General features: G+C 41.4%; 1 protein-coding gene across 2 annotated transcripts in view; it reads left to right on the top strand.

Annotated features, from left to right (window-relative positions):
* Nucleotides 1-15108, top strand: part of GLCCI1 (glucocorticoid induced 1) — a 47753-nt gene that overhangs the window by 12139 nt on the left and 20506 nt on the right. For both annotated transcript variants that reach the window (XM_048510584.1, XM_048510585.1), the window contains exons 3-5: nucleotides 10150-10236; nucleotides 11550-11663; nucleotides 14068-14220. In XM_048510584.1, coding sequence (XP_048366541.1) covers nucleotides 10150-10236; nucleotides 11550-11663; nucleotides 14068-14220 — 354 coding nt within the window. The remainder of the gene's footprint in view (nucleotides 1-10149; nucleotides 10237-11549; nucleotides 11664-14067; nucleotides 14221-15108) is intronic.

Below are 15108 nucleotides of genomic sequence, written 5' to 3'. Positions count from 1 at the left end.
CTTACAATCTCCTTCCCTCCCCCACAACAAACACCACCTGTGAGGTGGGTGGGGCTGAGAGAGCTCTGAGGAAATGTGACTAGCCCAAGGTCCCTCAGTTGGCAAGTGTTGGAGTACACAAGCTAATTGATTCGCCAGATAAGCCTCCACAGCTTGTGGCAGAGCGGGGAATCAAACCCAGTTCTCCAGATTAGAGTGTACCTGCTCTTAACCACTGCACCACACTGGCTAATTGATTCCACAACGTATGAAAAATACAATTTCCACTTCTCATCAAACTCAGTTTTTGACTGTTTACAAGATTCGTTAGTTTAGCCATGGTGGCATGCTGTCTTACTTTTACCTCTCATTTTTTTTCTTTGGACATCTTTCAGCTTTCCAGGTTGCCACTGTTAACTCTGATTGCTGTTAACAAATACATAAATAGTTCTTTAAATTTATTTGGAAAATTTCACAGAAGGAAGCCTAATAACGTTGTCTTAATGGAAAATTGATCTTCAATATTTTTTGCATTTTTGCATGTACACCTAACCAGTATTTTGACTTGTTATTAATCTACCACATATGAAAAAACAATTAAACTACTTGACATTTCCAACAGAATTGTTGAAGTTTTTACTCATCCTGATATGTTTCAGTGTCACATGCCATCTATAAAACATTTTGTACCAGTTCTCTTTCAATGTTTGGCAGGTCGTAAATTTGATGTTTTTGGACCATAGTAGCTCCCATTGTTGGAAAGATATATCTTGAACATTTTGCATCCATTTCACTGTACAGTCTTTAACTTGTTCAATTCAGTATCTTATTTAAGCAAGATCTTATATATCCTTCTCAACAGATGGTGTTTTTGTGATATGAGCTCTTTTTCAAACTCTCTGATGTTTCTTAGTATTCCTTCTTCTGAGTTTAATTTCCTTCTAAGTCTTGACATTAATTGGAAGTGTTTTCTTTCCTTCATCCTTTATCTCTTGCTATGACTTAATTTTCCCCTGAAAATCAATCCTTTCCTTATAGATTATGTTACTGTTATTCTATGGCCTTCCAGTGATCAGCTTCAAGCACAAGATAGACCTGAGTGTCATCAGCATATTGATGGCAGTTCCTCCCAAATTTCTGGATGAACTCACCCATCATGTAGATATTAAAGACCACATGGGACGAGGCGGACCCTTGTGGAACCCCACAGGTCAAGTGGCTGAGAAGCAGTACCCCAGCATTGCCTTGTGAAACCTACCTTCCAGCTAGGACCAGAACCACCACACAATTGTGCCTCCCAGTACCTGTCCTGATAGGCATTCCAGAGGCATGCCATGATTAATAGTATGAAAAGCTACTGATTGGTCCAGGAGAATCAACAGAATTGCACTCCCTCTGTCCATCTCCCAGTGCAAGTTATCCACCAGGCGATGAAAGCTATTTCAGAACCAAAATCAGACCTGAACCAAGGTTCAGTTTACCTCATACAGAAAAGCTTGGAATTGTCCAGCCACCACCCATTTAGTCACTTGACTCAAGTACGGAACATTTGAGACAGTATAGTTCAGGCATCTGTACTTTAAACCTTCTGTGTCTTCAACCTCTTGCCCCTCTCATTTCTGCCTAGTCTTCAAAAACACTTAAATCACTTTTTCCATGATTTAGTGGTATTATAGAAACCCCCAAAAGGAAAGGAGATGCATGATGATATATGGCTTGTATTCTGTGCATAGTCGTTCAAATATATATCCAGATACTTTGCTTAATCCATTTTAAATGATGCAAATGTTTCCTTGGCAGTATTAAAGGTACCTGAATTCTTCATCCAAGACTCCTGTCCTATCCATGTCCACCATAAAAGTGCATGCGAGTACAAAACACACACACATGCTTGGGCAGCTCCATCCAAACAGGAGGTGGTGGGCTGTGGCGCTGACACAGCACTGCCCCGCCATATCATAGAGGCTTCCTGAGGCGTAGGGAGGCTCGCAACTACAGAAGTCTCCCTGCTGCTGAGAAACCTCCATGGGCAGCAATGGACCTATGCCACCCAAAAGGGTGGCTTAAGTCCCATGACGCTAGCAAAGACCAACTAACATTGGCTTCTCCCCTGGCCACACTCCTGCTATGCTGGCAGCATGGGCCCTGGGATGCTGGCACAGTGCCCAGCGCCCCTTTTCATTGCCAGCAGAGAGGCAGTGGCCTCACACTGGTGAGATCAACCCTCCGCCAGGTAACTGCTCTGGGGAGGGCAGATCTGCTGGCACATTGGTGTGCCACTCCCAAGAGCAGATTCACCCCCCTCCTTTGCATGGGACTCTCGGACTCCTTTCTCCTTAAAGTTTTCTTTTTAAAAACTCTAGAAACTTGTGGATGAATGTATAGGAAAAGTCGAATTAAGGATTGTTAAAAAGCACATGAACTCCAAGAGGCAATGCAGTGTGTCTTTAAGGAGTTAGAATACAAATTATTTAATCCTACTCACTATTCCCAGTTCTGATATTCATAGATTTTTAACCAATGGTCCAGTAGTCACTTTCCAGGCCACTAATGAAGTCATCTGTATTTTTTAAAAAAATATTTTCATTTTATTAGATTTATACCCTGCCCTTCACAACCTAATTTGGGCTCAGGGTGGCTTTGTGTGTATGTATGTGCACAATAGACAAAGAAAAAGGCTGAGAGAAAACTGTGGGTCTTAAGGGAAAGATAAGCTTCCAATGTAAAAATTTCAAAAATTGCAGTTGTAAAATTTTGATGTTTTAACAGCTGCCATACAAGCAATTTCAAATCACATACCAATTTTTCTCAAGACTGATTTTATGTCAATTTTTGTCTAAACTTTCTTAAAGCAATGAACAAAGTAATCTTGAGTAGTGAAATCTAATGTTGTAAATTGTAAATACTCACCTCTAGTAAGGTACAAGGAATCATTCCAAATTAAGGCTAAGAGAACAAATCATTCTAAAATGCACCAATTGAGGCCCAAGGACCCAATTCAGCTGCTGGGTTCCTCTAGTCCAGCTCCTGATCATAAGAACACTTTTTCCAGAATGTACTTCCACATTAGCCACCTCCCACTGTCAGCATTCACTTTGTGTACATCTCAAGCAAACAGATCTGAGAAGATGAAGTGAATAAAGTGATTCAGCCTACACTGCTATTAATATGGTATGGATGAGTTCCAGAGCCTTGTTCCCGTGTCTTTGAATAGCTGAACTGCTTAAGGGGAAAAGCTGTGTCAAACTCTCTGTTGCTATACATTGGAGGGGTGGGGGTTAAATAGCCCTTTGCTGATCTATTGATCTGTGCAAGAGTGAATTACCGAACAGTATTCGGTTCCTGGCTGCTCAACCCGTGCTCAATTAAATAAAAATGGCTTGGTTAAAAGCTACTGGCTGATGAGTAACTTCAAGTATTACTTACTATTTGGGCATTGCCAGCAGAATTCTTTACTTTGCCTTGAAATTTTTTTATAGAATCTCTACCAGTGGTTTAGTACAAGCATAAGCTGCACCATTCTGAGGAGGAGCAAATACTCTTGCCTACACTGAAAGTTCAAAAACATATAGACACAGATTCCAAAACTAACTCAGTTACTGCCAGTCTAAACAGTGTCTGTATCTTGCCTTGCCTCTCTCCTGCTTTTTGTCTGTGCTTCTTGGCACAAAAGGTGATTTGAGTACCAAGCAAGCTGACTTTCCACTTGATTTGCTAGTTAAGCTTTGGCCTTTTTACAAGTTTCTAATATTTAACTGTTAGAAAAACATGGCCAAAAAACACGCACAGAAACCCAGATTTGTAAACCAGAAAATAGAACTTTTGAAATAACCTTTAAAGCTAAATGTTGCATTAGAAAAAGAAAAGCTCACAGGATAGTATATTTTGTGAGGCATTTATTCTTTCTTAATGGGAGACCGGGGGTGAGGGGGGGTGGATTCAGAATATACGCAAAGTCCTATTGCTTCACCCAATATTTTTTTCAACTTCAAAATTCTTTAATATTTCCCCTCACTGTGTGCTATAAAGCAAGCAATTCATTGTCTCTAAGGTGAAATGCACAGACAAACATTGTGACTGAAAAATTAATCACAGATGCCATTCTCAAATTACGATAAGGGACATTACACTTTAAAAAAAATCTAGCAGAAGTTACAACAGAGTGACAATTTTTTAAAAGTCCCATTCTAGCCAAACACTTTTTCTCAATCTTTTTGTGCCGGAGACAGAGCAAGGCCTTCCCATTAACAAAGAACTAAAATTAAATCCTTGGGCAAAAGCTGCCACCCCCACTAAGTGCTGCCAGAGCTTCACAGGATATGTCAAAAAGCTCAGGTTCAGTATTAAAGCTGGTGCCGGGCTGGTCTTACCTTTGGCCAATGCTGAATCATGGGCAAGTGAATTCGACTCCCACAAGAGATAGATGGATACGAGACAGAAATCAAAAACATCTAATTCTGAACTTCCCCCCTCCCCCAGTGTGAATTAAAAAATCCACAAGGAGAGGCTACTGAAGCAGAGGGGAGATTTTTCTACAACCTGGAGAAAACCTCAGGCTTCCAGAAAAACACAAAAGAGAAGTGAGGGTATTTTTAAAAAGCTAAAATGCTGAAGTGATCAAAGAAAAAATGAGATGCTATATGGAAGGACCGTACCAGCCATTCCGGAGATAGAACAGCAGAAGGAAGAGGCGGCAGGATGGGGGTGGGGGTAGCCTGAAACTTTGCTTTCCTAAGTGGGTTACAACATTCTCCCCTTCTCCATTTTATCCTCACAACAGCAAGCCTGTGAAGTAAGCTAGGTGGGCATGTGTGCTAGTGGCTGAAAGTTGTTCAGCAAGTCTCCATGACAGAGTGGGGGTTTGAATCCAGGATTCCCATATAGTAGTTTAACATTCTGAACACTACACCGCACTATCTTGTATATTATGAAAGGACCACTTTCCATACAAGCATGGTTAGGTTTGTGCTGTGCTGTTTTGTAATTTCTGCTAAATTACATGGGCATGGGGATCAGATGTTGACTGCATTGCTGTCCTCTGGAAAATAGCTCTCTGCACAGTCCCTATATCCTCGTAGAGTAGAAATGAAGAGCTAATAGCCTAGAGCTATTTTGCAGACTGAGATCCTGTGTAGTGTAGTGCTTAAGAGTGGGAGAATCTAATCTGGTGAACCCGATTTGTTTCCCCACCCCTCCACATGAAGCCTGCTAAGTGACCTTGGACCAGTCACAGTTCTCTCAGAACTCTCTCAGCCTACGTGGAGGCAAGCAATGGCAAACCCACCACAGAATGTCTCTTGCCTTAAAAACCCTACGGGATCACCATAAGTCAGCTGTGACTTGACAGCACTTCCCATTGCCTTGCTGCAGCTGTCTGTCTGAAATCACCAGTTTAAATATTTCTTCGCTCTAACAGTCAAGGCCAATGCAAGAATAATTTGTCCCAAGCTGGAATGATGGATATGATTCGAGCGTGTGTGTGTGCATTTAAGTATGTTGATTTAAGTCTCCACGTTGTTCTCAGTTCTGACAGCTGTTGTCAGTTCATTATACTTCTCAATTAGAGAGCAGGGAGCAAGCTCCTGTCATAGTTGGCATGGTAGAGCACTCTAGCCTGAGCCATTTGCTTCACTGCCAGAAAAGATGGATATTTGGAAGCTTTTGTCACATTTCTGCTTTAAAACCAAACAAAAAAACCCCTTTTATGCTGGCTTACAAATTCAAGAGGATAAAATAATTTAAAAACAAACTAAACAAAATAGAGGTCAAAAGCAGCTGGAAAATGTGCACACCAAATTGTTAAAAGTGCAGAAAAGTAGGCTGATTTTTACTGTTTAAAAGCAAGTATAGATGCCAGGGAACTTGTCTGAGGAGGAGATTTCACAGTCAGGGTGCCCCATAGAGAAAACACTATGTTGTAAATGCAGCCGTTGCATATTGTCGTTGTGTGTTGTGTTTCCTGCCATCCACCGCTGTCGATCTCTGTCATGAGCAAAGCAACCACACTTGTGACAACTGCAGGTGTAAAGCTGTTAAAAGAACAAGGAAGCAAAGTATTGGATGGTGGTGATGCCTTATCTGTGGGCAACTTTTATTTGCATGTGGTGGTCTACAGAGAAACTGTTTGATATATACAGTTGAAATATATGGACATGCTTTCTGCATGTTGAACAGGAGATCAGTTGGAAAGCCACTTGGTTCTGAAAGATATTCTTAGATTCATGGGTAGCAATGTAGACATCTGGAACTCCGTAGTGTTATGTTCCCACTCCTCTGATCATCAGTAGAAATGTCAGGAGTTTCTCTGCATTCTTAACATTTGAAAAAAATGATACGTAAAACATTTAGAGTTGCTTATAAGGAATAAGTATAATCATGGTATTCAGCCTGACATTGGTAAAGCTGTTATCTTGATCTTTAAGGCGAGTTCAATATAATATAAGGGCCTGAATTTGTTATACTGCTTAAGAGTCTGCTGTGGCTCCAATGGAACAGTTGTGCACTGGGAGTTGCATGTAGAAATTAAAATTCCAGGTGAAAGGCACATTATATGGGTCAGGACCATTGGGAAAGGGGGACTTTTTGCCATCCGGGCACAGTTGACTTATGGTGGTCTCCTTGTGGAGTTTTCAAGACAAGAAACATTATTGAGGTGGTTTGCCATTTTCTCCCTATGCATCACAACCCTGGACTTTCTTGGTGGTCTCCCATCCTATTACTAACTAGGGTTGACCCTGCTTAGCTTCTGAGATCTGATGAAATTGGGCTAGCTGAGTTATCTGGGTCAGGGGAAAGGGCTTATGCCTCTGCATTATTTTGTTGGCCTGAAATTGCCCTTACAGAGTTGCCATTTGCTTTGTGGGGGAAATGTACATAGTCTATCAAAACCACATAAACTTTTTCTAGTTTGTAAACACTGATTCCCAGGAACCATTTCTAGTTGAGATGAAGGTTTAAGCCTCCCGTTCATGCCTTGCTGGTTGCATTTGGCCTAGAAAATCATTTTCAGCTCTGGGTGCATGTCTGTTTTCCTGGATCTGGGGCAAACCTGTAAACAGTGTAACATGAGTTAGGCTTTAAGATGTGGTACTGAGTGAAGAGGAGTAGTGTTTCCAGATAGGTCTGAAAAGCTCCTATCCAAGGTTCCCACTCTGAGGTGGAGGGCATATTTTGAGTAAGGGTTATTCCTGCCCACTTCTCACGGAGGCAGGGTTTTCAAATCTTCCTGTTACTGGCCTTCTACCAGGCCTCAGTTTATTTCCTGTCTTGAGGGAGATCAGATCAGAGAGACTCTCTCATTTTCTCTGCCTCCTTGAGCTTATTGCCCTCTTTTCAATTTGCACTTCTCCACAACTTTTCTTCACTCTACTTCTTTTCTCTTCCCTCTTTGCTTGTCTCTGGGTTTTCGTTCCCTTGCCCTCCTCCGTTCTGCTCCCTACTCTCCCACTGTCTCCTAAAGTAACCATGGATCAGACTGCTAGTGAGCTGATTATTGAGTCTTTGGACAAGCTGTTCCTATTGGACGGGGACAATGCCTCCACCCTCTGACCACCTAGACAGTTGTGGCTGACACCTGCTTGTCTAATGTTCCAGCTGACTTGCCAGGAGAGCCCAAGTCACAGAACAAAAAGCACAAGCTGCTGGAGAGGAAGCTGTTCAGTGCAATGACCAAAAAAGGCGCAAAAAAGCCCACACGGGCAAAAAACCCTTCAAACGCAGTCAGTTCAATCCACCAAGGTAGCGATGGCCAGGCTTGCCCTCCAGCCACTTCTTCCATGCTGGCTTAGCAGGTCCCAGGTCGCAGAAATGGTGCAGAAGACTTCACAGGTAACATAAGACCAATCTTCCCCCTAATCGATACTGTGGGAGGGCAGCCATTTTGTCCATGGAACCTCTCGGCCTTTATTCAGCATTCAGTGAGGGAAGAAATGGAGCTATCTTTGAGAGTTGATTTCCTCTGCCTGCAACAGACCCTTCTCCCTCCCAGTCTGGTTCAAGCATCTCAGTACTTCCCATCTCCAGCCCCTTCAGCCATGTGTGTGTGGGAGGTCCTTCCCCAGATCATCAGGTGACCCCGGCAATGGCTCATTAAAGCAGCCGAGAAGTCTACTAATAAGGAGCCAGACAAGGACACACTAGAGGCATCTCTGTCAGATGGCGAAAAAAGGAGGGTGAATTTTCTCCAAGGAGGAAGAGGAGAGCAAGGTAGATATGTCTCCACCGCACTTATTCAACGGGGATGATTTTCAGTCCCTACTATCCAAGGCTGTCATGACTCTTGATATGTCGGAAGAACCTGACTCTTCCACTGACAAAAGGGACCCTAAGTCCTAAGGACTTTTTTCTGCTCATCCATAGATTTCCTACCTGGAGGCTCCACATGATCCTGTCGGTTCTCACCAAACCTCCATTTGAACCACTTTAGGAGGTTGCAATCAAGTGGGTGAGGATGAAGGTCTTGTTCCACCATAACTGCTGCCCTCAGGGTGTCTGAACTGGGGGCGCTTTCAGCCAGATAAAGAGTCCACCAAATAAAGAGTCCCCGTGAATGTCCAAGGCAGCCGTCAGCTACAACATCAAGCAGTGCATCATCCATACTTACCTGGTCAACTCTCGCCACAAGAAAGCATAACTTTTTACTTTACTAGGAGCACAGCCACCACCGCAGCCATGGAATGTCAAGCATCTGTGGAAGAAATCTGCAAGGCAGCCATGTGGGACTCCGTTTCTTTGTCTGGCACTACAAAATAAACCCCTGGGCATCTTCTGAATCTGCATTCGGTCGCAGAGTTCTTCAACAAGTCTTGGCACATTGATGGGCCCTTCTGGAAGATGTTTATAGATGCCGCTGTTGAACGTCCCATACTCTGAAGATGCCTTCACCTCAGAGTGAGAACAGAACCTTGGATACTCACTGTGAAAGTTCCTTCTTCTCTGAGATAAGGAGGGCATCTTGCCCACCAAGAGTATCAACTGTTCCAAGGAGACGCACACTTCTATCATTAGAAGATGAGGAATAACGATATTACATGTACAACAGGAGAAGAAGGGAAGCACCTCTCTGGCATCTTAAAATTCTCCTCCTTGATTCTGTCCTGGCTTACACAACAAACACTCTTTAGTAATCCTACCTGCTCACTGTTATGTTGCTACACTGTTCTTCCTGTCACCTGTTCTAACATCATGCTGTTGTTATAACCTATTCGCCTTTATCTTGTTCGATGTTATTGCTTTAAACTGAGGCTCAGAGAACATTAAAGGGCCAGTAACAGGAAGCATTGAAAATCCTGCCTTTCTGAGGAATGAATGGGAATAACCTATACTCTGAAGATGCTCTCCCTACCTCAGAGAAGAAGGAACCTTCACAGGGCATATCCAAGGTTTTTTTTCTATGGTTTATGCAAGCCTACAAGTTAGATCTGTCACCTCTGTAGGTTGACCAGTTTGGTGGTTTCAAATACAATGTTTAAACCCAACCGTCTTCTCTTTAACTTTCTTTAAATTAGAGTGTAATGATTTATGGTCTGAATCTATTATTTTGCATTTACATTGAGGCACTTTTCTGTTTCAAGACAAACACCCTTTTGTTTTAAATCTTTTCACATATGCTTCTGTTCAGGTGGCTCAACTCGCCTTTCCCAGCAGCAGTTTCAACATAGCAGATGTAAGGGTAGGAAAAAAGTGGGGGATGAGACAGGTACATAGTTTGAATACTGCTAAATTGCACAATCTGTTCTGTTGCTGGTTATGAGTTCTTAATTTTCTGAGTGTTCTATGCAAGCAACTTCAGTGTACAATGGTAAGAGTACATAAATACATATAACAATTCACTGATTTTTTTTTAAAAAAGGGTTAACAGGTAATTGAAGTATTCTTGTATGTTCTTAGAGAGCTGGTTTGGTTTAGTGGCAGAGCACCAACTATAAACTGGGAACTTCAAATATTACCCTACTCTGGTTCTTAAAGCAAACTGCAAGTATGTCAGCCTCCCCTACCCCCATATGAGGACAGCAATAATGTTTCAGCGTTGTTAGAGGAAGATTTTCTGTGAAGTACTTCGAACACCCAGGAGAGATCTGTGACTGCTCAGTGGTGGATTTGACATGACTAGTGTAAAAAAAGAGCAAGCAATGGTGCCAAATCATACCCTTTTGGTTTTTGTTTGTTTAGACACCTAGCTGTTGGGCAGAAGAGATATTAGAAAAGAGATCGCATCAGCGTTCAGCTTCATGGGGGAGCGCTGATCAACTAAAAGAAGTAAGTGTTTAAGCTGGAGGGTCCCCCAGTTATTATACATTAAAGTGGAGTTTTTAAGTGTTCTCTGAAGAAGCAGCAAAGCAAGTTTCTTCCCTGAGTTCATGGTGGATTGGCTAAGCATTGAGGAATCAGCATAAATGTTCCATGGTAAGGCTAACGTGCAAATAATACTTTATCACATCATATTATGTCATGCTCTGTACATTTTTCTGCAGTGAGGTGTGAAATGCACCTGTAATACACCTGATATCGCCTTTAGTTCTCATCATCTGACTGTTAAATATAAAATATGTATAATGTGTTAAATATGGAAATAAAAAACAACTATATAAAGGATACACTCCTAACTTTCTGTATGCTCAGTTGATATTGTGGAGTGTTGTATAATAGTAAATATTCTAAAATGAAATTTGGATATTTTTTTAAAAAGCAAGTATAACAGACTGAAGGGACAGATGAGGAGCATTTATCTAACCAACTTGATTTACTTGATAGAAGGCCAACATTCTTGAGAGGGCTGGTCATCAAAGAATAGGAGAAAGTTGTCATTGATACTGAGAAGCAAAACTATTGCAATGAGAAGAAAAACTTCTTAAACGTGTTTTGATACTCTGCACATTATTCTGGATTGAGCTGAACAATGACACATTCAATTTTTTATGTTGTTCCTTTGAGAAGGAGCAAATTATGTGGAGCAAGGGCTGGACGATTCTTTTTAGTTAGTTAGCATTGCCAACCGGCTATTTTTAAATCAGCTATTTTAATTTACACACCAAATGAGCAATAGCCATCATTTTCTCCAGGAGAGGTCGTGACTCTGATCAGCCTCGCAGCCCTGTCCTTATATTTTTTGCGTCAGAGGAAATCCACCATTTATAGTTAGGAATATGTTGTATGTGCCCTGAATATGAAGTGTTGCAGTGATGAGAATACATCTTTATCTTGCAAAGCCTGAAAACAGCTGCAGAATTAGTGTACCATCTTTCTGAAGTGAACATATGTGATACATATATGTATGTAGCTTCAGGATTGTCACTGTTGAATATGTCTTTTCAGGCATATCGTAAAAAGCGATCCTTCATTTTAATCTAAACTTTATGAATTAGTTCCCTTTATAAAAGAGATTTTACATCCAGGGTTGAATTTCCTGAAGCAACAAACAGTAATCGCATTCCACAACCGTCTCTGTAGTACGATATTGTAGATGTTTTATTTAAGGCAGGTGCTGTTGTATCTTCTCTGCTAGCTTGAAGATGTGAATGTTTTCTGTTCCACACCTTTGCTTGTATGGTTTTGTCTCTTCTTCCTGTCAGATTGCCAAATTGCGGCAGCAGCTCCAGCGCAGTAAACAGAGTAGTCGTCACAATAAAGAAAAAGAACGTCAGTCACCTCTCCATGGCAACCATATAGCAATCAATCAGACTCAGGTAAGTAGATCATGGTGGTTGTTCACACTGCTCTTTTGAAAATTAAAAGTGAACATTCCTTATCTGCTTTTGAATTCCTGTCCTTTTCTTAAGTGATCTTTTACAGTATGAATTCTAACAGAAAGGTTATGTTAGCTTCACACAATGCAAAACAGAAGAATTCCTGTAACTGGAGGGGTAATGCAGTACAAGCTTTGTTATCTGGCACTTGATTAATCAGCACGTTCAGTTAATCCAGAGGGCGAGCTTTTCCCCTGAGCAACCATACCCTGTCTCTTCTGGGACACACATGTTCCATTGTCACCTCCCCAGATGATTAGTGTGATGCCTGCAGCTGTTACTGGGCTTCTAAAAGGTGGGACTGCCAGCTGACTTCATCCTTGGGTGTTTCCTCCTTCCTCAGCCTGCCTCAAGATGTTGGGATCCAACTCTTGCAGAGGGTCCTGGGCAGCTTGCCTGCTTGTTGTTTAGGAAAGCTCAGTGGGAAGAAAAAGGGTCCTGCCAGGTATGGAGGTTTTTACCAAACAGGTGGAAGTTGGTTTCTGCATTTTTTTTCTTGGTAGAGAATGCAGAGCAGTAAACGTGGGTATCTGGCACATTTGATTAATCGGAACCACCCACTCCCCATGAGAGGTGATAACATAGGTTTACTTCCTATGCACTATTAACTGGATACAGGACTTCATTATTTATGAGTAGCAGCTTTGCTGAAATCTCTGATATTTGGCAAAGTGGCACAGCAACATTCTTAATCCGGCTTTCTGCAAATACCCCTTCCTTTCCCCAGAATTCAGTGCTCTTTAATAGTGTTTTAGAATATAAGAATCTTTCACAAAGCTTGGTGGATACCATGGAGCCTCACATTTCTGTTTAGCTCTTCCTATTGTGATAAGTAAAAGTAGAGATTTTATTTTTATTTTCCGACAGACACGAACGGATCTTGGTAAAACTCTTGAGTAGATTGTGCATAAAGCTCAGCACTATTACATAGAAGCCTCTGGAAAAAATCTCATAGGGATTGTATAGGCACTGGTTACAATATGGAGCAATGAAGAACTATAAACAGAAATAGAAGGTTTCCGTAACCCTCATTTTAGAGCAGCAGAACCTGACTCATTTTTTCAAAGGTTTTCTACAGGAAAATATTGACTGCTAGTCAGGTTAATATTTCTTTTAGATCATATTAATAAATCTTTTAGATTTCTTTTGTCTGAGTCAGTTTTTGTTTTTTGGAGCCCCTTTCCTTCCCCCTTTGCTTTCTTGTGGCACAACAGTCAATTTAAAGAAGTACCAAAGCTATGTAGGCAGATATTTTGAACTATTCTTTCTCCTTAGTGACATTTAGGAACATTTCTTGTGATATCTTGTCTTGTTCATGGTTTCCATACGTTATGGTTTCCATAATCAGAGAAGGTTAGTGGCTGCTAGCTCATATGTAGAGGAAATAATTGAGGATTGCTTTGCAGGAGTTAGAGGTCACTTGACCTTGTTCTGCCTACAGCAGTAGTAAAAGCCTTTGCATCTGGTCAGCAATACAAAATGGAAATTGTTAAGGGATATTTGCCTGGTTTGAAGTCAGTAAAAGCCTTTGCATCTGGTCAGCAATACAAAATGGAAATTGTTAAGGGATATTTGCCTGGTTTGAAGTCAGTAACACAGTATCAGTCTTAAACACTGTTGGTGATAATTTGAACATATCCTGGAGATTGTAATCAGTGCAGTATTGAACGCACTGTATAGAGGGTGGATCCTATCCCTGTTTTACTACTACACTGATCAAAGTTGGGAGTCTTGCTCCTGCCCAAGGAGCCTTCCTCAAACTCAAGTGGCTCTTATGTTGCAGGATGAGCCACTTAAGTTCATTCCCCAAGTCCATCCTGGAATGGCTTGTGTTGACCCAGATATGGTAGTGATATGAGTGAAACAAGTGGGGCAGGTCTATCACGCAAAACTGTTGGTTAAAATGCTGTTGTCACTAGTCGTTGCTTCTGTTCAAAGAGCAAGCATAAGCAGGGGCTGTGGTGGCCAGAAGAGCATCTGACCATCAACCTGTGCTTATGGATCTATTTAATAATGATGTCTTGATCTCTCTTATGTCAAGAGCACAACATTGCAAGCTGTGATCCAAGGTCCTCTTACTTGATCCAGTAACCTGATAGCCGAGCCACTGGGCCTTATTGTTGGGCTGTCAGGCTGGTGTGTTAATGTAAATTGGACCTTTTACCCCTTCACCTCTGTATATCCCTAAATCTGCATCCTCTGAAGATTCAAACACTAATGCATAACTGTTTGCTGTTTCTGGAACTTTTGGTATCATGGGTACTGCCTTTGACCTTTCACCTCCATATCTTCTCTTGACTGTGATTTTAGAACTAATATGACATTTCTCTTGTTCACCCCCAAGACTTGTCTATCAAGATCAGTCCCTATGCCACTGTCAAATGTTTCAGTGCCAAAATCAACTGTTTCACGTGTGCCGTGCAATGTGGAGGGAATAAGCCCTGAATTAGAAAAAGTGTTCATCAGAGAGAACAGTGGAAAGGAAGAGGTGTCCAAGGTAAGATGCTACTTCTAATGGATATTTTAAAGATCACAGTCCAGACATGGAACTTCAGAATTCATGAAGCCATCTAATGTGGCACAATTTCACATGAAAAGCATGAGCTGTTTTGCAAGTGTGTATTCATACAAATGTAGTTTCCTTCCTTTTTAAAGGACCTGGTAGCATACAGTGGAAATCCCTATGTGTATTACTGCATTTAATTTAGGCAATGAGCTTGGAAGATGGTAAAGTAACCTTGATGTCTCCAGAAATCTGGACTTTAGTACACTAACATGCAGCAAGGTTTAACACGGTGCAGTATATCAAAGTCGATCATCAACTTGGCAGTCAACAATACAAGTCTCCAGAGACTCCTTCCTGGATTTCTGGGCCTGTGCAGTGAATCCGGTCACTTGAAATGCACAGTAGTCAAAGTAGAAGGTTGGAGCTCCCAATGTCATCAAGTCCCCTAACTGGGTTAACCCTCCAAGCAGTTCTTTTGACAAATCATAAACAGGACAGTACCATAAATAATGAAAAACATGTTGAGGTTCAAGCCCAACTGCATAGTCAAACAGTGGAACAATCTTCCTTCTAAACATTGGGTAGAAAGGATAATAATTAAAACCAAAAAATGAAATAGTAGAGCTGATGTTACAACTTAACTAATATGGTTAGAATTTGGGGCAGAGTAAAAATACCTTAAAATGCAGTCCTCCTTCCATTTCCACCATGTTGTATGTTATATCTGCTAAAATTAGAGGACACTAGTTTAAGGATCATTCATATGATCTAAACTGATGGCCAATGTTCTCTAGTAATATATTGCTGGGTTTTCATGGCTTCTCTCTCCAAACTGCTATGGCTGCTTGCTTTCATCGGCTCCTATGGGAGGATCTATGT

Source organism: Sphaerodactylus townsendi, linkage group LG11, assembly GCF_021028975.2.
Source record: "Sphaerodactylus townsendi isolate TG3544 linkage group LG11, MPM_Stown_v2.3, whole genome shotgun sequence".
Classification (NCBI taxonomy): Eukaryota; Metazoa; Chordata; class Lepidosauria; order Squamata; family Sphaerodactylidae; genus Sphaerodactylus; species Sphaerodactylus townsendi.
This window is presented reverse-complemented; position numbering and strand designations above follow the sequence as displayed.